The sequence below is a fragment of the Macaca thibetana genome, chromosome 4 (genome assembly GCF_024542745.1).
Source record: "Macaca thibetana thibetana isolate TM-01 chromosome 4, ASM2454274v1, whole genome shotgun sequence".
Taxonomy (NCBI): domain Eukaryota; kingdom Metazoa; phylum Chordata; class Mammalia; order Primates; family Cercopithecidae; genus Macaca; species Macaca thibetana.
In genome coordinates this window covers 123030149-123053908 of record NC_065581.1, presented here as the reverse complement: position 1 = coordinate 123053908, position 23760 = coordinate 123030149, and the positions used below count along the sequence as shown (strand labels likewise).

Genomic DNA, 23760 nt, shown 5'->3' with positions numbered 1-23760 from the left:
GGGGTTTCACCGTGTTAGCCAGGATCGTCTCGATTTCCTGACCTTGTGATCTGCCCGCCTCAGCCTCCCAAAGTGCTGGGATTACAGGTGTGAGCCACCTCGCCCTGCCAGCTTGACTTTTTAAAACTACCACTCCATAGGAAAACAAAACAACTTGAGATTTAAACTCCTGACTTACACAAATCAAAAGCATCTGATATAACTGTGAGTCCTGTAAACATTACTGTATCGTCACATTTACAAATAAAAATAAATTTTCCTTCTCCATAAAATTTACATATTATGTTTACTGCTTCTAAGAGAGTACTCAGGAATGTAATAAATAAACAAAATTCAAAGATTGGGCATCAATATTTTTTAATCTAAAAGCGATTTCCTAACTTCAGTAGTTCAAGGGGTAGCTTATATCTGTCTAATTTGTTTAAATATGTAATTAAGGCAATATGAAAGTGGAATACTACTTTATTGAAATACATTCGTTGTAGGTATCATAATATCTTCTGAGTGAATACTATTGGTCGTCAACTACAATATTCCAAAGAAGACTTGAAAGGTTTGGGATTGGAACACATCTAATGGTAGGTAGCAGTACAGGGGTGATGGAGGAAGCAGAGAAAGGTGCAACTGAAGAGGAACCCAGGCCAGGAAGCAGAATGTGATATTCCACATGGATCCCAGTGGCATAAGTTACGCGATCCAACAATCAGTCCTAAGAAAATCAAATGTGAAATTTATCTTTCTAAGCAGTGTCATCCCTTGCAGGTGGAAGATGAGTGCAAGAATGTCACAGTGGTCTATACTTGGAGATTCAAGTGCACAGGCAGGCTGTTGGCATTGAGATTATTTGTCAGCAGATGTCAAGACCCAGTTGCCCTGCCAGAGTTTATAGGTCCCAATAGGGAAATTCACGAAAACAAGGCAGACAGGCCAAGGCCATTAAAAAATTCAAAAGTGAAGCAAGGGCTGTGTATATGAGAAAAACTCAACTTTAGAAACCAAAAGCAAATACTCAAATACCTAACTGAGATACAGATTGGATCACAGGGCTCAGATAAAATAACGGATTATATAAAATAGAAAGCACAGTGAGACAATGATCTGAATACATTGCCTCACTGATGCCAAATATTTAGGTAAAATCTGTGAATTTATCAATGCCTTCAATAATTGGGTGATTTTTTAAGTCTTTAAAGCTGATGTGGATCTTTGATGCTGATGGCCACCAATTCATAAAGATTACCTTCCATGCACGAAATCTTTACTAGTTTCTGCTGCTGCTAACATACCCAAGGCCCCAGCCTAATGCTCCATCTATGTTCCAGTAAATTTTAAATGATCTGTGATTCAATTTCTTTGCTTTTAATTTGGAAACAAGCATCAGTAACTACTCTGTACCTGCAAAACCCATTAGAAGTTCTTTTCTAGCTGTACACAAATGTGTAACCAGACACTCTTTCTCACAAGAACACTATTTCTGTCTCTTTGTGTATTAACACAGTTGATTTTTACCTTAAATTAGTAGTGCATATTCATGAAGAAAGAAAAAGTACATAAGGTGCATGATGTAATTTTTAAATGAGCATATTATCTTTGTAGGGAAAGTTACAAATTTGAGTTGGGTCACATATTGCTTCAACAGCAGCCCACCTTTGGATTGCACCTTTGGGTTCCTTTTCTGCTACTCCTGCTATTCTCCTCATCTCTCATTCTGACTTCCACCCAAATCCCATCCCCAGATCCCAGGCAGTGTCCTATAGTCCTTTCCTGGTGCATCCTTCTTCTATACTCCCTGCCATCCTTAGTGGGTTAATGGGAGAAGAAACAAGAATTAAATTAATGTATGCTCATATGTGAAATTTTTCTGGTTTATTATGTTGTTTGTTACATAAAACTCTGCATGTAAAACAGGTCTTTCAATACATTAATTTCTAATGGTGGAATGTCAGGTCTTATCACAGATCCAGATAAATGATAAACTGAACCTAAGTGGGCCTTTGCGGGGCTCTGATATGACCATATATTAGAGATCCCCACATATCCCTTCTACTTAAGGCCTGTGAAGGCCCAACTCTGTAATCATCAGTCATAGGATTAAAAACCCACAAAATAAAACAATAATAGCAGTTACTTGTTCTGACCAGCACACCACCAACCCACACCTACCAAGCTTACCTGTTTTTTGGTATGTTCATTGTATTCTCCAGGAAGATTGTGTGCACTCTTAATTAAGGTCTTTGCAATATGATAATAATAAATGCTAATAATAGCAAGTGGTGTGAGGAAATAGACCAAGAAAATGAGTACTGAATGAATCTTTGGATGTAATTCATCTGTTTGAGGGTAGGGGATACATGCTGTGAAGCTGCTATTATCCAAGCTACTGATGCGTGCCACTTCTGAAAACACTGCTTCGGGAACTGCCAACAACACGGAGACCACCCAGATACCCATGGCCTTCACACAGGTCCACAGCACTGCCCCTGACGTCTGCATGTCCATGGGGTTAACGATGGCTCTGTACCTGGGAAAATGATACATCTCAAGTTATTCCAGAAAGAAAGGAAGGAAAGAGAAAAGAGAAAGAAAGAAAAGAAAGAAAGAAAAAGAAAGGAAGAAAGGAAAAGAAGCAAAGAAGGAAAGAAAGAGAGAAAGAGAAAAGGAAAGGAAAGGAAAGGAAAGGAAAGGAAAGGAAAGGAAAGGAAAGGAAAGGAAAGGAAAGGAAAGGAAAGGAAAGGAAAGGAAAGGAAAGGAAAGGAAAGGAAAGGGAAAAGAGAAGGAAGGAAGGAAGGAAGGAAGGAAGGAAGGAAGGAAGGAAGGAAGGAAGGAAGGAAGGAAGGAAGGAAGGAAGGAAGGAAAATGAAGAGAAAGACATCCTGCTTAGTAAGAGAGATGCCAACAATATTCTGTCTTTGTAGCTCAAATTTATTTCTTCCCTGGCTGCTTAAAAGTGTATGTAAGACCTAAGATTCCTGGTGTCTCTCAGTCTACAAGTCATTCCACTACTTATTAGCACAGAAAACAGGAAGGGAGAGAAAAATATTTTAAATTGGCATTTCCTAAATCCTAGTTATTTCATTTCCAAAATCCTGGACATTTGTTTACCTCTTAAATTCTTCTAAATCTATATATGTTACATCTATCATAATGTATTGAATACCAAAATATAAGATGTTCACAAAATAATGTTATTCAATCCTTCCTTGATACTTTCCCATAACTTCTGAGTGTGAACCCTTTCACTCTTTTTCTAAAGACATTAATGAATTTTAGAAACTAATCTAGATTGGTCATACTGTATTTTGACAAAATAAAATAAATAAAAGACTAATCTAGATTGGGATTTTCTCCATAATCCAATAATAAGGACTGAAAAACTTGAAAGCAGAACAATATTTTGTCTTTATAGCTCAAATTTATTTCATGTCAAGATCCCATAAAGTTATTTTCTCCTCCAACCTAAAATATTAATGACAATATACCAGCAATGTACTAGTGATAAAGGAATCACACTCCAGGACACAGTAAACAATCCAAAACTTTCTGCAGCTAACTCAAACACACACATTGAGTAAGGCAATGATGATGCAAATAATTCAAAATGGTATGTAAAACTCGAATTTTTTATATTTCTCTTTAAAGTATTTCAAATGATAATATACCTAGCAAATAAGATGCAGTACCACATGATTTTAGTTAGACAAATCTGAATTATTACCCAATCTCTGATATTTTTTGGAAAATCACATTTATCAAGCACAACTTCACCTTCTTCTTGATTTTAATTTCTAAGATATTCTGTAAGCTTTACTTTCCATCATTTTTTCTGAATTTTAAAATTTCTATCATCTTTTGTTGATATAAGTTCCTATAAGTTTTTTTATGTTTTCAAATTTTTTATAGTGTCCTATTCCTATGTTATATGCGCACATTCTTGCCATATATCTTTTTTTTTTTTTTTTTAATGACAGGGTCTCACTCTGTCACCCAGGCTGGAGTGCAGTTGCCTGATCTCAGCTCACTGCACTCTCCACCTCCCAGGTTCAAGCAATCCTCCCACCTTAGCCTCCCAAGTAGCTAGGACTACAGGCATGTGCCACCAAGCCTTGCTAATTTTTGTATTCTTGTAGAGACGAGGTTTTGCTTGCTGCTCAGGCTGGTCTCAAACTCCTCCTGGGCTCAAGTGATCTGCCCACCTAAGCCTCCCAAAGTGCTGGGGTTATAGGTATGAGCTACTGCAACCAGCTCTTGCTATGTATCTATAAAACTAATATAGAAATAAACATTTAATCTCTTTCCAGCCTAGTTCCAGATTTGTTTGTTTGTTTGATCTCTTTGTACTGTAATCTCTCCCAATAAATTTGCATTATTATTGACTGACAATTCACATTTAAGAGGAAAGTACCAAAAAACTGATTGCAATTTCTTTTTTCTGTGGAAGAAGACAAGGAAAGGGCAGAGAGGTTATCACTACAAAAAGATCAAGCCTTCTTTCTAGATTATCAAAAACTGTGAAGGGTATTCTGAACTTTCCTCCATATATTTAAAAAGGAGAAGAAAATGTCACTTCTCTACCTCATATCTAAGCACATATAGTATTGTAGAGGTACTGTCGTAGTTTACTTGGGCTGCTCTAATAAAGTACCATACACTGGGCAGCTTATAAACAACAGAAATTTGTCACAATTCTCAAGACTAGGAAATCTAACATAAAGGCATTGAGAGATTCAGTGTCTGGTGAGGGTCCCCCTTTTTTTTACATAGATGGATCTTCTTGCTGCTTATTCAAATGGTGGAAAGGTCAAGGGTCTCTTTGGAGTCTTTTATAAGGGTGTGAATCCCATTCATGCGGGCCCCACTCTCATTACCCAAAGGCCCACCTCTTAATGCCATCATCTTGAGGAGTAGGATTTCAACATATGAATTTTGGCCAACATAAACATTCATACCAAACAGGCATTATAACCATAAAAGATATAGAGAAATAGAAATAGAATAGAATTTAAATAGAAATTAAAACAATAAATCTCTCATTTTGATAAGATTGCTAGAAACGGATACAAAAATCTTGGTTTAAGGAAAGCAAGAAACCTAGCAGAAATGTTGGCCTTTCCAACAAGGAGGATTATGAGCCACCTCCTGCAAGAAAAGGCTAGACCCCAATGATAGTCTCTAAATGATACACATTTGAATAAAAGGGCAGAATTGAAAATTCTACAAAAACAGAATTATAGTTGAAAATACTATAAACACTTACCAAAATGTTATTAGTACTGAGACATAGCTTACGATTGTCGAAGAAAATGTTGTATACCAACTGTGTGTATCTTTGAAAGAATTAAAAAGCAAAAATTAAAATGAGATAGTGCAAATTAATGTGGGCATGTTTTATCATGCTTCCTTCAAATATTTATAGAAATGTGAGGAAAAGTATTTCTTAGCATAAAAAGTGTTTCACTGTGTATATTAGCATAGGAGGTATGTGTAAAAAGGTATATTTTCCCTTACAGATGGTCTCAGGAGGATATCCCTAACTGAAAACTAAATACTAGAGAATTTTGATCAAAAGGCATATAAAGAGAAAAATAATCACTATTCATGTATGAAACCTCAATAAACAAATAGATTTCTTCATCAATTCTTATTTTGGATCTCGTTTGTAACATCTGCATAGTTTAAATTTTAATGTAAAGAGATAATTACATTTAATCATGAAACAAAATACCTAATAAAAATGGGATCTTTTTTAGCTCTTATAGAGTCATCATAGCATCTCAAAAATCTCCATCTACACTAATCTTTCTAATGACGCTACCCAAAATTTCTTTCTTTCCTTCTTTTTTTATTAAACTTTCATCTATCAGGCAAGGAATAGGTCCACAAAAAGTCTGAGTGTAAACTGTATAATAAGAGAAAGGTCTTGCTCACTGTTATATCTCTAATACATAACACAATGCCTGGCCTGGCCAATAGAGTCCATAGGGTCTCAATAAATGGTTGAAACTATAGGCTGAGCAACAGGGAAATCCTTGTTAGGAGCAATTGTGGTAGGAGTTGTTGGGTATTATGTTGAAGTGGGAATGGCGATGACAAATGGAGACTGAGTCTAATCCAGTGATGCCTAAGATGCATCAATATTCAGAAAAACCTAGAGAAGTAAAAAAAAAAAAGAGAGAGAGAGAGAGAGAATATGATTAGGCTTCTCTGTAGACTTACTAATGCGGAGTCCCTAGAATGTGAAGTGTGGGATTCTGCATACTAAGATTTCCAGGTGATTCTGATGATAAGCTGGGTTTAGAAACCATGTTTTAAGAGAGTTGTGTGCAACAGCGAGCATCTTTGCCACAGGCTTCCAGCAAGGCTGTCCAGTGCAATGGGTGCACATTCAGCAAAAGAATGGATAGTATCCAGAATCCAGCAGAAATTAAGTATTTGAAGAATCAGATGCCTGCTCTTTAATTATGATATGTCACATAATTAAAGAGGAGGAAGACATGAATCTTATTTTGCAAATAAGGAAAACACCACCTTATGGCCATGAGTTTTGTGCTGTTTTATCATTTTTCTCCAACTAAAACATTTGGATGTAATGGATACATGGTTAGCACCCAGGAACCATAAACCCAAGCCTGATGCAATCCCTCCTTATTTGTAGTGTGCCCCAAAAGTTTCAGATCAAGATAGATGGATAATCTTCAAAAGCTATAAGCAACATATAAATTATGGCAATATTATGAATCTTGTGAGAATTATACAGTGCCTTTCTAATTCAGTGTGTGAAATTACTTCTAAGTATAAAAGAAAGAGATAAACTAGAAGTGTTCAAGATCAATGAGTAAAAGATATCTAATTTATTAGAGTCAAATATAATAACCTTTATTCAACAATAAGCCCTGTAAATTCAAATTAAAAACTAATAAATTATGTGCAGAAACTACAATGGATTCTGTTTCTATGGTTATATAAAAATAACAATAGAGCATTTGTTATGGAAAGCAATTTTTTCTTTTTGAAAAGGCAACTAGAAAGCTCTCAGAAAAACCTATGACTCGCATTTTGTGAAAGTATGGATCATTTTATATTTTCCAACTTTTCTTTTCCCCACCCTTGATTTCCTCCCTTTTTAGTCCTGCGGTGTGTTGTTTGTATCTTTATTTTTAAGCTGCCTTAAATTCTCCTGTCACAAGTTTGATATGGTTTGGCTCTGTATCCCCACCCAAATCTCATGTAGAATTGTAATCCCCAGTGTTGACAGAGGGAACTGATGGGAGGTGACTGGATCATGGGGGCAAATTTCCCTTTTCTGTTCTCGTGGTAGTAAATGAGTTCTCGTGAGATCTGGTTGTTTGAAAGTTTGTAGCACTTCCCCCTTAGCTCTTTCTCTCCTGCTACCATGTGGAGACATGTTTGCTACCCCTTCACCCTTCTGCCATGATTCTAAGTCTCCTGAGGCCTCCCCAGCCATGCCTCCTGTACAGCCTGTGAAACTGTGAGTCAATTAAACCTCTTTTCTTTATAAGTTACCCAATTTCAGGTAGTTCTTTATAGCAGTGTGAGTAATACAAAGTTGAACAAAAATAAGTTTAACATAAATAAGTCATCACTCTAGTATTATAGGGTGAATGTGAACTATTCTTCTAAAGAGTTAGAAGCACACTCTTGGTGCCAATCTCACTACCAATTAAGAGACTGAGAGGCAAGGGCTATGGAGCAAAGGAGAAAACATCATCTCCAGTCAGGGGCAGCTGGTTAACCTGAACCTGAGCTTCAGTTAGGAGGTTTGATGAGAAAGCAGCAAACAGTTAACAGCATGCCCTCCCACCACTGGATGAAGACTGATGGAAAAGTCCTATGAATCCTAGGGAGTGTTAGACCCAGGGCCTGTATCCAATCTATTTCAGTATCTTAACAAATAATTACACTCAATAGAATGTCTGTTTGCATTGATATAATATAAAACTAATATTAATGATTCAAGAATTTGTCTACTGACTTAGTTATGGAAGAAAATCTGATTATCCTAACCAGCGCATAAAAACTTTGATTTTTTATTAATAATTATTAATACATTAGAAATTTAATCAGATTTGGTAAAATATTATTTTTACATTTAATCCAACATTGGCTATTTGGTATCAGAAAAAATGTCACCCAATACATTAAACTAATATTAGTTTATTTTTTATAGTTTTTATAATTTGTATTTTAAAATTTAATTTATAAGTGCATTTTGGTTAGCATATAAGAAGCCAGAATAAAGAATTGATATCTAATTTTATATTTGTTAATACATGAAATTATAAAGTTTACAGTTTAGCACTAGGAATCTGTGAGAATTTTTCCTATGAAGGAAAAAGGAAAACTCCATTCCTAAGAGTTATTAGCATTTTAATAATGTGCCATCAGAGGCCAAAAGGTCTTCAAGAATCAAATAAATAACATTCCAAATTTGGAAATGCAGCTACTCATAGATAGAGAAGGAGATCACTATAACACCAACCATAAGTAAATATGGTTTATGGGGCGCCACCAACCTGATGTCACAGCACACACGTCCCAATACTCCACGGTGGAAGGTGGGAATGTGTGTGTGTGTTTGTGTGTATGTGTGTATGTATAAAACTGTTAGAAACATCATACAACATAAAATATAGAAATACTTTTAATCAACTACTTTATGTAAACAAGCAAACAATGTACATTTTCAAAATTGTAAGAAAAATGTCTATCAAGATAACAGTAAAAAATGATAATAAATTAAGATCACCACTATCACCACTTTATACCATGCACTGTCTCTCCTCCAGCCATACTGGTTATGATGATGTGCCTCTGAGGCACGACTGCAGTGGGCACAAATGCTGTTGCCTAGGGATGTGTCTGCTGAAACTCCTTGGGAGAGTATGGAAAGTCAAGGATTAATAATCACAGACACCAGTCGGGCGCGGTGACTCACACCTGTAATCCCAACACTTTGAGAGGCCGAGGGAGGCAGATCACTTGAGGTCAGCAGTTCGAGACCAGCCTGGCCAATATGGTGAAACCCTATCTCTACTAAAAATACAAAAATTAGCCAGGCGTAATGGTGTGCACCTGTAGTATCAGCTACTTGGGAGGCTGAGGCAGGAGATTTGCTTGAACCCAGGAGGCAGAGGTTGCAGTGAGCCAAGATCACGCCCCTACACTCCAGCCTGAGTGACAGAGCAAGATTCTGTCTCAAAAAAGTAAAATATAATAATAATCACAGATACCAGTGTCATCTGACGACCACCCTTTGGCCTTATCAAACAAAGTGATTTAGGCCTCGAGGTAGATTCAAAATATTTGTGTTTTTCATTTTAGTCTCTGCAATCTAATGATACTGACATCTGACATCACTGAAGTATAGAATAAGAGTATCCACTTCATGTTAGAATATGCTTTCTGAAATCTAATTATCTTCCTGATTTTTACTATGTACTGTGATCTCTATTTTTTAACTCTCTACTGTTACTTTATTAGGCAAAGACACTTAGGCCATGTATGAAGGCAGGATACATATACAAATAATTGAATTTATTGTTTAAAGACTCTAATAACAGGGTTTTGTTTATTTGTTTATTATAGTATTATTTTTGGAACTACTACTTAATTCAGGGCACTTTTTTTATTTTGCAGTTACATTTTATGATGCTTTTTCACTGTAATAAATCTCATGAATCAGCTCCTGTATTCTTTTTTTTTTTTTTTAATGTTTGGGTGCTTTGTTTTAAACTCAACTTTTAAGTCCGCAGGTAAATAAAAAATACTATTAGTAACTTCTTACACCCAGAATTGTAATAATGTGGATTAATGGTGAAGTGTTCAGACTTTAAATGGCGTTCAAACATGTTGGCACCATGATGGCTAGCTGTGTGATCATAAAAATGGTACTGAATTTTTAATCTCAGTTTTCTTAGCTTTAAAGTTTTTAATTTAAAAATAATAGTGCCTATCTCACAGCGTTGTGAGGATTGAAAAATCACACACACACAAAAATAGCACTGTGCTAAGTGCAATTAATCCTACAATTGATTCCACATCCACAAGAAATCATAGCGTTTGGTGAGATGTAGTAAGAGGTTATCAAGTACTAATCAACTACTGATTGCTATGCTCTAGAAGAAAAACAATAGTGTAGACAATATATAACAAACCATTTCCAACCCATGTTAAGTGAATCATGGAAAATATTGCATAACTTCATCAACAGTTACTCAGGTTTCCTACTTTATATTTCCTGAACACACTCGTAGACAAGCGTAGCCTACAGACCAAGTAGAAGAGGCATCTCACTTTTCCTTATCATTATTACTAAATTATTCATTCTGTATTCATAGAGTATATGACACACAAATGAAACAGAAAAAGTCAGTAAATATATGAGGATTATTATTTTTCTCTGATCTTGGCCAGGGCAAATTTACCTGTGTAAATTGTCATGTGTCGCCATGACAATAGATTGTAAAACCTAGTGTAAAATAAACTCCAACCCTGGGTCTTGCTACCAATGCCATGTCTTTAAAATGAAAGCATAATGATAGTAATTTAAACTATTGTGGTTGCTAATCATTAAGTTTTATTCTAATCATTAAGTAGGTTTTTTAAACTTTCTAGGTAAAATAAGATTGCATAAAGAGGGGCAGCTAAACTAGTCATGTTTTGCTTTGGAATTCAGAGAAAACATTTTAAAAGATAATAGAAATGCTGCCACATAAACAAAATTAGGTACATAATTTATACAAAAAGCACCTAAATTTCCAGGAGTGTGGTTTTTAAGAAAGTGAATCACTCAGTTTCTCAAGTCTCTGTTGAATGTCGTGTTTCCCTCAATGAAGATTAACTCTTCAATGCCAAAGTAATATTCCAGTATTGTTGCAAATACCAGGAAATTCAGATACAGATTCATTTTTCATTAGCAATTGAATATGTAAATTAAAGAGGAGAGTGAATACCAACTTAATTATCCAAGTTAATTGTTTATCTAAATAGTTTAAGTCAGTCCTCCACTCCCACTGAGGCAATTAAAGCACAGCTCCATGTAAAGATAGCTAACTTTGCATTTTCCCTCACCCCTATCCAAACATTGCCTTCTGCTTAAATGGACCTGGAGTCAGGAGACTTGGATTTTCCTCCCTTGTCTTCCATTAGAAATTACATTCCCTGGGCCTCAATATGCACATCTGAAAAATGACAAAGTTGAACTAGTTGATCTGCAAAAAGACACTTCACACCCTTAACATATGTGAAAAGCAGATTTAATATCAAAGATGTATTTTGGGTACCTATCTGTGGGGGAAAAAAAAAGTCTCTTAGCTTCAGGTATTAAGAAGAAAGTGAGAAGTCATCTGCTTAAAGAATATTTATTAATGTAATTGGTTTTACTTCTACGAAATAGTAAAATTCAGTTAATAAATGTAAGTAAGTTCTCCTCCTACTTGAAAAAAAGTCAAAATTAAATATTTCCCTAATATTAAGCAGACATTCTTACCTATTAGATTCTTATTCTACTGCATAAAGGAAAGTACACTTACAAGATTTTAAGTACACACAACAAGCTTCAACAAGATACTCTTTTGCACATTTTTTCTATAGCTTTTCTATGAAATAATATTCCCTAAGTGTCAGGAGTCAGACTAGGATATGCAATTTTAAATGCAATTTTGTTTTTTAACACATAGTAATTTTCATATATTTTTCCAAGCCTCACATCTCAGTCCATTTTAACTCTGTTTACTCTGCTTCCCAGGTACACACTCTCTCCCTCTCTTCCTCTCCACACCCAACCTTTCCTTGCGTCCTTCTGCCAGTAGATGCATTCGGGTGAGTCTTCTTTCCCCGCCCCTCTCCACGACTTTTCCAAGCCACCCACAGCTACCTGTGCTCTTACCTGTCGGCGCTGAGGGCAGTGAGAGTGAACACGGAAACCCCCACGGAAGTGAGCTGGATGAGCGGGATCAGTTTGCAGCCCACCTTGCCAAACATCCACTCGTCGAAGAAGTAGCGCGAAGCGTCCACCGGGACGCAGGTGAGCAGCAGTAGCAAGTCCCCGGCCGCCAGGTTAGAGATTAAGATGTTGGGGACGTTCCTCATGGCGCTGTTGGTGACGAAGATCTTCACCAGCATGATGTTGCCCAGCAAGCCCACGGTGATGATGAGCAGGTAGAGGGACGGGATCACACAGCGGATCACCAACTCCGCGGTAGTCCCGTCCGAGGCCGGCAGGAAATCCCTTTCCCACCTCTCTGGAACTGAACCGCTCTTGTTCGCGCCGGAGGTCACTGAGAGGTTGGAAAGAGACTTAGAGGGCATGATCTCCTTTCCAGCAGAGTCCGCTGGAGTTTTCACGCACTCCCGTGCCCTGAGGACTGCACGCCCACGATTTGGGTTTAATCGATGTTCCTCCTTTTTCCCCCTGCAAGTTTACTGCCCGCGGGGCGCGCGTCACTGCGCCCCGTCGGTAAGCGTTCAGGACCTGGGGAGGGTTCTGTCCACACACTCGGGAGCTCCGCTTCGAGAGGGAGTAAATGGCTCCGGCTAACTCGGAATTTAAATTAAAAAAAAAAAAAAGCAAAGCGGTTGCGTCTTTGTTCCGTATTCAGTGGTTTGTTCTCACGGTTAGCTAGGGGAAAACAGCCTTTCAGGAACAAGGAGCTGTCCCTCGGGGATCAGTAGAAGCACCTGCCCGACTGTTAGCCCAGAGAAGCGGAAGTCATCCTGGAGCTGTCCAGCGGGCCGCGGCTGAAATCTGAGAACTAGCGCGGGGACACCCGCAACCTGCTTTTCCCACAGCTTTGCTCTTGTTTGTGAAGTTCCTGTTGTATTGTGTGGAACCAGACGGGAGCTCAGTTCTCCGTGTATGTGTGCGTGCCCCTGTATACATCCATCCTCACCCGCCTCCAAGCGGGAGGAGCCTCAGGCAAGAACTTTGGAATCTCTGAGGATTTAAGTGCTGAGTTGGCAAGTCCCTAATTCTGAAACACAGAATTTAGGGGGAAATAAATGAGTGCCAAAGAATAAAGTTCATAAATAAAATCCTCTCGCTACTCTTTTTCTGATTATCTACTTTTCTTACCTAAATGTGAAAATTATTTCCTGTAGTTGGTGTAGTATTTTTAAATTTACATTTTATCGAATTATAACATGTATAACGTACACATTTCTTAATCGTTCTGCTTAATCTAACCATCATTCAGAGCCCACAATCTAACCACCATCTCCCAAAATAACCACCATTTGGCTTGTTATTAGATACATGTGCCTCCTATTGAGCATCGTATAAATTGAATCATTCAGCATACCCTCTTGTGTCTAGGTTCTTTCACTCGACAATATCTATGAGATCCACTCATGTTTTCTCAGGTGACATTTTTCATTACCGTATACTATGTCATTTTATAAATATACCACTGTTCGTTTACCTATTCTATATTGATTAACATTTGGGTTCCTTACAATTTTAGCCAATCTGAGTAATGTTTCTATGAACATTCTTTTACATGTGTTCCGGTGCACATTTGAATAAATCCCAGGTGTGGATTAGTCAGGTCATAGAACTTGAGTACGTTCAGCTTTACTGGAAACTGACAATTTTTCAAAATAAATTACTATATATTTTTTTCTTTGGGAACCTTTCTTGACAATTTTAATTGTCAATTCTATCTATTAAGACAGAATATATGTATGCTTATGATTGAGTAATGCCACTTGTAGATATATATTCAATAAACATCTGATATGCTGTTTTAAATAGGCTGTCCCTAAAACAAAACAGCTTCCTAAATCACGACCATCTGAGTCTAATGTAAACTGATCAGAAACGGTGGCTCAGTTCTGGAGATGGCTAAATATCACTCTTCATTAGGGAAAACATTTGGCTAGTTCTTTGTTATTAAAGGATAAAATTGAATAATAGCATTGTAACTAGCCAGGGACTACCTATGATGATCTAGCCATAAACTGATAAAATGTGTATATATGCAACATTATTTATATATTAAGGAACTTTTCCAGATATTGCCCACTAAGAGCACTGTCACCTTATAATTGAATTAGACAAGGTAAACATTTGCATTGTAATCAATTTTAAGTTTTGTGTTTTCTATTTCAAATGAAAGTCATTTTTGTACTTTTCTGGAATTTCACTACATAAAATAATTCATTATAAAATTAAGATTAGTTAAATAGAATATTCATATATAAATATCTTCAAATATATAAATATTCTATAGTTATAAAAATTACGTACATATGTAGAGGGAGAGGGAGCCAGAGAAAGAGGGAGAGCAAGGAAATTAATATTACATATAGGTTGAGAAATGTGTCTAGGAATTTTATCTCCAAAGTTATTTGTTTTCTTTTTAACATCCAATCTTCCTATACAAAATAAATTACTAGAGCAATCTTCTAATTATGAAATGTCTAAAATTCAAACTGCAAGTATGCGATTTTAATATATTTTATATAAAATGTATTGAAATCGAAATTACTGCATGAATTTTTATATTCTTCTCTGATTGTGCCTGTGTGTTCTTAATCACTTAGATGAGAAAAAAATGTCTAGTCTAAAAGCTGGATTAATAAATATCCAATTGACAGGCATTGTAGAAACAAGACATCTGGATTCAATTTTCTTCATTTTAACTAAATTTATATGTATTTACTTAAAGATTTGTGTTCATTGTAGTGAAGAATATAATGAATATTTTAATAATATTTATTTTATTGATATTTTATTGAAATGTTATCAAGTTATTATAATAATGTATTATTTAAATTCATCACAAAATTACATATAAGAACACCGTATTGTCTCATATTTATAGAATGCATACACATCAAAGGTAAACATCTACTGGAATGAAATACTATTTGTTTCTTTATGTTTTGAGACAGGGTCTTGCTCTGTCACTCAGGCATATGCAGTGGCATGAAGATGGCTCACTATGGCCTCAACCTCCTGCATTCAAACAATTCTCCTGCCTCACCTTCCCCATGTAGCTGGGACTGCAGGTGTGCCAAACCATGCCTGGCTAAGTTTTCTAATTTTTTGTAGAAATGGGGTCTCACTTTGCTGCCCAGGTCTCAAATTCTTGGGATCAAGCAATCTTCTTGCCTCAGCCTCCCAAATTTCTATAATTATAGGCATGAGCCATAGCTCCCAGCCATACAAACCTTTTTGTTGTATTCAATGTGTCATATACCATATTAGGTTCCTTAAACTCATATACTTAATGTTTATCAATATTATTGGATAAAAATACTTGAGTCTTAATTTAACATGATCCACAGGGACAAGATAAATTGTCTAATTTCAAAGAGACCTCATAAAATTGCATTTTGAAATTTATTGTACTTGAAATCAGTGTGTGTTATGTCTCTTTGTTTCTAGAGAAAACAATTGTGTGAAAAAACGTGATTTTTGTATAAATGAAGTATACATTTTTAATCCTGAGTATTCTATGTTTATAAATACACACTATATTTTATTGCCCTAATATAGGAACTGTTCAGAACCATATTGATGTCGTTTCAAATCCATTGACATGAGTATTATTGTTGTAAGTGAATATGAAGAATTTGAAATGTAAACCAATTGCATAATCCTCATCTGCTTCAATGTATCTATCCTTCAGTGTATTATGAAAAAATATAAAATATTATACTTATGGAGACATTTTATAGATTTTTCTTAAGATCATGACCAAGGCAAGAATACCCACTATTATCATTGTTATTTAACACAATAGAGGAGATTCCAATCAATGCTATTACAACAGAAATGGAAATGAAAAGCATAAAATTTGAGAGACAGGAGATACTAACACAAGGATATAATATTAAAATCAAAATGGAATTGGCAAAAGAACAGAAAACACATCAACGGAAGAGAATAGAAAGTTCAAAGGCAGTTGCATGTAGATAAGGAAACAACACTAAAATGTGTGTTGCAACAAATAAACACTTAGTAGATAATACTGGGAAAACTGGTTCACAGGCAAGGAGAATAAAATGGAGTCTGTATGTATTACTATATGTAGTATTACAATTCTAGTGCATTAAATGTCACAGTATGAAAAAGTAATTTGGGGAACATAATAGAAGAAAATCTTAAAGAATACATATGAGACCATGTGGGTGGGAAGTGATTCCTACTTCAAGTCAAGATGGAGTAACAGAGAATACACTGAAAAAATAAACACCAGACAAAACATATTAAAGAGTAGTTTTTATACACTGGCAGCACAAAAGAGGCAGCACAAAACAGTGATCCCTAAGACAGGGTTAACAGATGAGATGAGCTCTACCATTGCTCTATCTTACTGCCTAGAGAAAGAGTTTTCAGCCCATGCACAAGGATAAGGAATCCACACTGAGCCTGGAATTTTCTCTTACTTGAGATGGAATTAGAATCAGCAGAACAGAGAAAAGTGAGTCATATAAAGAAAGAACTCTGGAGATTCACAGAATTTCCCCTTGGGTTTTCAGCTAAATACATGTTTCTATCTGCATGTGGGAAAATTAACCAATTCTCAGGAAAACACTTAACCAAAAGGGGTCAATTAGTGATTTAAAGAAGCTATGTTCCTACCAGCCAGAGTATAATAACCTTGTAAAGGACATAGTTTCAGGTACATTACTTAGAAGTGTATTGCATCTGTAGTTAGGAAAAATTAACCATAGACCAAAGGCTTCTCTGGTCTTTCCCTCAAAGCTTAAAAGCAAGGATTAAAATGGGAAAACTAGTTCTAAGAAACCTGATGGTATCTTAGAGCAAACCTTAGGAATATTTAAAGTACTGATGCTCCTCGATTTATATTTGGGCTACATCTCAATAGATGCATCATAAGTTGAAAATATCCTAAATGGAAAATGCATCTAATACCCTAACAAACCCACCATAAATAAAGTTTAAAAATCATAAGTCAAATCATTGTAAGTGCAGATGCTCCTCAACTTAGGATGGAGCTACATCCTGAGAAACCCATGATTAAAGTCAAAATATTGTAAGTTGCACTCTAGTAAACTGGGGCTCTCTATAATGTTTAAACTATGTAGAATTCAACAAGGTAAAATTAAAATGTCTGGCTGACATGCTCTTGGAAATTACCAACCCTGAAAATCAGCAGGTAATTACATCTAAAAGTAAGGACAAAAGTCAGTTAATTGAAACTAAACCAATAATGGCACAGATGATATATATGTATTTAAGAACATTAAAAATGTTAACAAGACTCTGTTCCATGTGTTGAAGAAGGAATTTGCATATTAAGGAGAGACATGAAAAATATAAAAATACATACATTAAATTTTAACAGAAGAAAAAAGTCATAAAAGTAAACTTCATAAAATTAATAGCAGAAAAAAAAACACTGCAGGAGAAAAGGTAAGTGAATTTCTCAATGTAGTAGTAGAAAGTATGCAAAACAGAATATAGAGAGAAAAAGACTGAGGTAAAAATTGAACAAAGCGTTCACTCTGGGAAACTTTAAGTAACTATAGTTGGATCTTCAAAGGACAGAAGAAAAAAGAATGGAAGAAAAAATATTTGAAAAAAAAAGCAGCTCCAAATTTTTCATAGTTAATGAAAGCTAAACCCTTCACATCCAAGAGGCTCAACAAACCCCAGGCAGAAGAAACACAAAGAAAAATGTGCCAACATGAGAAACTAGAAACTATTTTGTTAACATCAGGAACAAAGAAAGGATGTGTACTCTCACCATTGCTTTTCAATTTTGTACCAGAAGTTCTCATCAAAGCAATAAGACAAGAAAAAGACATAGGGTGATAATGATTGTAAAGGAAGAAATAAAATGTCTTTGTTAACAAATGACATGATTATCTATTAGAAAATCTGAAAGAATCAACAAAAGACTTTTGCAACTAATAAGTAACCATGGAGAGGTTGCCAAATAAAAATTAATATACAAAAGTAAATCACTTTCTTACATACCATCAATTACTAAGTGGAATTTGACACTGATAACACTAAAAAATTTACAGTCACCCCCAAATATGAAGTACTTGACTAACTCTAACAAAATGTGCATGTTACATAAAAGGAAAATTACAAAACTGAAGAAAATTGGAGAACTAAATAAAAAGATATTCCACATTCATGGATCTGAAAACTCAAGTTTTCCTTGTCAAGTTGTAAGTTATTTTCACCTTCATCTATAAATTCAATGCTATCTTAATCATAATCCCAGAAAGGTAATTTGTGGATATCAGCAAAGTGAAAACAGGCACAAGACTCAGAATAGCCAAAGAGAAAACAAAGTTGGAAGATTGACACTACCTTATTTCAAGATTTATTATAAAGCTGTAGTAATCAAAGCAGTATGGATATTAATGAAAGAATAGACAAATAAATCAATGGAAGAGACAAGAGAGCCCACAACTGGACCCACATAAATATAGCCAACTGCTCTTTGACAAGGAACCAAAGGCCAAACAATGGAAACAAGAAGTCCTTTCAACAAATGGTGCTGGAAAAAAAGGATGTTCTCATGCAAAGGGAATGAATCTAGACATAGAGTTTACACCCTCCACAAAAATTCACAAAAAGTAGATCATAGACCTATAGGTAAACTACAAAAATTATAAAATTCCTAGAAGAACACATAGAAGAAAATCCAGATGAACTTGTGTATTTGTCCGTTTTCACAATGCTATAAAGAACAAACTGAAACTGGGTAATTTACAAAGAAAAGAAGTTTAATTGACTCATAGTTTCACAAGCTTAACAGGAAGCATGACTGGGAGGCCTCAGGAAACTTACAATCATGTCATAAGGAGAAAGGGAAGCAAGGACCTTCTTCACATGGTAGCCGAAAAGAGAGAGACTGTGAAGGGGAAGTGTCACACACTTGCAAACAAGCAGATCTTGTGAGAGTTCACTCACTGTCATAAAAACAGCAAGGGGGAAGTCTCCCCCATGATTCAATCATCTCTCACCAGGCCTCTCCCCCAACATGTGCAGATTACAATTCGAGATGGGATTTTGCTGAGGACACAGAGACAAAACATATCAACTTGAGTATATCAATGACTCTTTTTTTTATTATTATTTTTTTTTATTTTTATTTTAGAACAAGCTTCTCCAACTGACGTCTCAAAGGTTGCATGAGGCCCAGGATTTGAATGCAGCCCAACATAAATTTGTAAACTTTTTTTCTTTTTTTTTTTTCTGAGACAGAGTCTCTCTCTGTCACCCAGACTAGAGTGCAGTGGCGCAATCTCAGCTCACTGCAAGCTCTGCCTTCTGGGTTTATGCCATTCTCCTGTCTCAGTCTCCCTAGTAGCTGGGACTACAGGTGCGTGCCACCACGCCCAGAGAATTTTTTTGTATTTTTAGTAAAGATGGGGTTTCACTGTGTTAGCCAGGATGGTCTCGATCTCCTGACCTCAGGATCTGCCCGCCTCGGCCTCCCAAAGTGCTGGAATTACAGGCATGAGCCACTGCACCCAGGCACAATGACTCTTAAGATACAAAACCAAAGAGATAATCCATGAAAAAAATAATTGATCAACTATACTTAATAGCTTATTCAAAACTAAAAATTCTGCTTTGCAAATGACACTGTTAAGACAATAAGCAGGCTAAAGACTAGGATTTATGATCCAACACATACAAGTATCACAAAGAATTCTTACAACTCAAGATATTCAAAATACACAAAGAATTTTTTAAATTCATCAATAAAAAAATAAAAAATCCAATAAAAAATGGACAAAACACCTTAATAGACATCTCACCAAAGAAAATACACAAGTGTAAATAAGCATATTAAAAGTTGTTTACATCATGTCATTAAGCAATTGCAAATTAAGACAACAAGATACTCCTATACATTTATTAAAATGGCACAACATTGCAACTTTATTCAAAACACTGCCAACCTTAAATGCTGAGCAGGATGTGGAACAATAGGAATTCTCATTCACTGATGGTGAAAATGCAAAATTTGGAAGACAGTTTGTCAGTTTCTTACAAAATTAAACATGTTCTTACTATGCTATTCATCCATCACACTTCTTTCTGTTTACCCAAAAGATTTGAAAGCATACGTCCACACAAAAACCGACACATGGATGTTTATAACAGCTTTATTTGTAATTGCCAAAAGCTGGAAGAAAAGATGTCTTTTAGTAGGTGAATGAACAAACTGTGGTACAACCAGATGATTGGATATTATTCAGCCCTAAGAAAAATGAGATATCCAGTCATAAAAAGACATGGAAGAAACTTAAATGTATGTTGCTAATTGAAATAAGTCAATCTGAAAAGGCTGCATACTGTATGATTTCAACCATATGACATTCTGGGAAAGATCAAACTACAGAGACAGTAAAAAGTGCTTCCCAGGGGAAGGGAGGAGGAAAGGACAAATGTATTTATTGCAGAGGATTTTGCAATAGTAAAATTACTCTGTATTATACTATAATTCTAGAAATGTGTAATTACACATTGGTTCAAACCCAGAGATTGTACAACAGAAAGATTGAACTCTAATGTAATCTATGACTGAGTGATAATGATGTCTCAATACAGGTTCATCTAATTGTAACAAATGTGCCACTTTCATGAGGAAAGTTGATAATGGGAGACTATGTATGTGTAAGGGTAGAGGGTACATAGGAGACATAACTATACTTTCTTCTTAATTTTGCCATGTCAAAGCAGATTTTACTGTCTTAGTCTGCTCAGACTGCTATAACAAAATACTATAAATTGGGTAGCTTATAGAAAAGAGAATTTTATTTTCTACATTTCTGTTAAAAGAGAATTCTTAGTCAAATTAAATTTTAAAGAGTTTAAATGAGCAGAGAACAATTCACAAATCGGGCAGCCTCCTGAGCCAGAGTAGGCTCAAAGAGACTCCAGCTCAGCCATGTGGTGGAAGGAGATTTATGGACAAAAAAAGAAAAGTAATATACAGAAAACAGAAGTGAAGGAAGAAATAACCAGATTGGTTCTAGTTCAGCATCTACCTTATTTGAACATGGGCCCCTTTGATTGGACCAGTCTCAATGATTAGCACAAGAGCAGGTTCCAGTCTTCTATTCAGGTGATAGTTCACTAGGTACAGAGAAACCTTTATGTCAAACTTAAAATATGTAAGGAAGCAGCTTTCGGCTACACTTGAATTAACAATTCCCTGTTTTGGGTCATCCTCTCAAAATTGATCATTGATCAAAACTTTATCATTGATGTCACTAGCACCATGATAAATGTACTTATTTGGTCTCAAACCCCATTGGGAAATGCAGAACAGTGGGTTTTTTAAGGTTAGAACAAGGACTTCAGATTAATTTCTTTGTAGGGGTTAGGTTAGGGGGTAGCTCTTTATGGTGAAATCTCCTGTTTACAGGAGAAAAACAAAACTTGGTTTGTTCTAGGATCTATCTTTTTCTTTAAGGTCTTAGTTTGATAATGTCAGATTTAGCATAAGTGTCTCTAATTTGTTTTAAAATGGTCTATTGGGGCCTAGGGCATGAGCTCAGTCCAAAACAATGGCCTCCTATAATTTTGCTTAAAAATAACCCTCTTTGGTCAAGTTCTCACTTAGGTGAGAGAACGACCAAAACTTCAGGCATTAGCACCACTCTCAGTTACCATCACTTTGGGTTTCTGGTCTCAGCACATCATTTAGAGGCTGCAGTGCCCTCATGGTCACAGATTTTTTTTCAGCTCTTGTCATTCCAGTTGAAGAGAGACCATTTAACACTCTAAAGATGGCTGTATGCAAACATTTAAAACTTTTAAGAGAACACAGTGCACCACGGAAACTACTATTATGACTATCGGGGGATAATACCGAGAACTTGGAGTATGCTCCTTAGCCAGGATTGCCGTGAACCAAACCAACTACAATCAAACAGATCAAGGAATGAGCTAAAGAGTCTGCTTGCTTTACTAAAGCAGCCTGTTTGTTGATCCACTACAACTGAATCTCTGTAATACCAGATTTTTTATCCATGGGAAACAAGAAGTACAAGCAACTGCACAGATACTTCTGCTTAGCCAGTAAGTAATTTAAAGCAATTCTATTATGTAGTATAACTTTCACAAGAGAATTTAAAGTCTATTCTGCAACCATTAAAGCCTCCTAACAATGTTCTCTTTAACCTGTGATGTTGGTTAAGAGGAGTGGAACCTATAATGTAGGTTAAGAGGAGTGAATCAGTGTTTGCTTCTGACTAATTATGAGGCAACAAAAGTACCATTAAAATTTCTCACCTACGTTGTCCCTTCATCTTCCATTTATCAAGGCATAAGGTTGTCCATGTATAAAGCTGACTGCAAAATTCTTCACAAATAAAAATAGACCCCATGAGTGTACACAACAGACCCCCTTTTCAGTTCTATTGTTCAAAGAGACATAAGCAAGGGAAAAATGGAAAGATAAAAGTCTCATGATAACAGAGTTTTCTTGATCCATGATTATGGGGAAGAGCTGTCCATATCAAAGATGCCATCTGCTTCTGGGGAGAAACTTCCCTGGTTAGCTTTACCTTAAGGTTGTAAATGAATGTACAGTTGCAAAAGCACAAGACACCTATGTGAATTGTGAGATTATGAACCCAAGGTTCAAGGTGCCAAAGTTTTTCTGCAATGTGCATAGCTCAATGGCAGCCTTTCTCTGATACTCTGAGAAGACCATGGAGTCTAATCCTTGGGTTCTAGATTATGAAGGGATTGATTGTCCCCAGTCAGTAGACCATGAAATGCATTCATTACCTGGTGAAAATACACTTTGGCAAAATGACCTTCTGTTATAAAAACAGCCCTCTTGAATGGGAAAGCTCTTATACAACCAGAAAACATGCACTAAAAATTGCAATTGAATGAAATCCTTTTATAAATGTTTAAATGACCCATCAGGTAACAGAAATGTACATAAAGTTTTAAAACCCAGAAATGGGGTTGATAACAAAACATTGGCCAAAAACTATTTGAGCAATTTAGAACAGTCATCAAAATAATATATTTTTTAATTTGGATAATTTTATTTATTCCATGATGGGTCATGGAATGCAGAGCTTCTAATAACAAACACTTTAAGGACTCAGGGTGAGGTGGCTGTCCAGAATCTCCATGAATCCATTCTTAACACTTGATTTACATTTTTTAAAATACCAGTTGTTTCTCCTATTTATATGCATAGCACTGATAACTGCTGGGCTATCACAAGCAATTTGACTTGCACTATGGAGTTTATTCAAATTGTATATCTAAGAATTTCAGTACTGCCTGGTTTACCATGAAAATCTCACAAAGTATTTTCTTGGTATCAGTTAATTTTTGCCCTGCCTGTGTTAGCAGTTTTATAAACCGATCAATCTTTTCATCAAAGTGTTGAAAATTCTTACCCAGTCCAAATCATGTATTCCTAAAGTTATCAGAAACTTGTATTCAAGAGTGCTTGTCAGGGTTCTTTCTATACTTTCATGAACCTCCTTAAATATAACATACTCTGGGATTTTGTGAGCAAAATCAGAAACTGCATTAGAAACTGCATTAGAATTAGACAATCAACTGTGAAATTAACTGACATGGAGTCTCAGTATGTTGGCCAGGTTGGTTTGAGCTGCTGGCCTTAAGGTATTCTACCACCTCTGCCTCCCAAAGTGTTGGGTTTACAAGCATGAGCCACCACACCTAGCATAAAAGGTCATAGTTAAAGACACAACTGACTAGGAAATGTGATCGTTTCTGTGGCCTGCAATAACTAAACCATA

General features: G+C 35.9%; 2 protein-coding genes across 2 annotated transcripts in view; one reads left to right on the top strand and one right to left on the bottom strand.

Moving 5' to 3' along the window:
• VTA1 (vesicle trafficking 1) overlaps window positions 1-23760 on the top strand; it is a 726169-nt gene that overhangs the window by 575405 nt on the left and 127004 nt on the right. The gene's annotated exons all lie outside the window — the stretch shown is intronic.
• Window positions 1-23760, bottom strand: part of NMBR (neuromedin B receptor) — a 75010-nt gene that overhangs the window by 2215 nt on the left and 49035 nt on the right. The window contains exons 2-3 of the mRNA XM_050787404.1: window positions 11906-12989; window positions 2173-2521 (exon numbers count right to left, since the gene is read on the bottom strand). Coding sequence (XP_050643361.1) covers window positions 2173-2521; window positions 11906-12327 — 771 coding nt within the window. The 5' untranslated portion in view covers window positions 12328-12989. The remainder of the gene's footprint in view (window positions 1-2172; window positions 2522-11905; window positions 12990-23760) is intronic.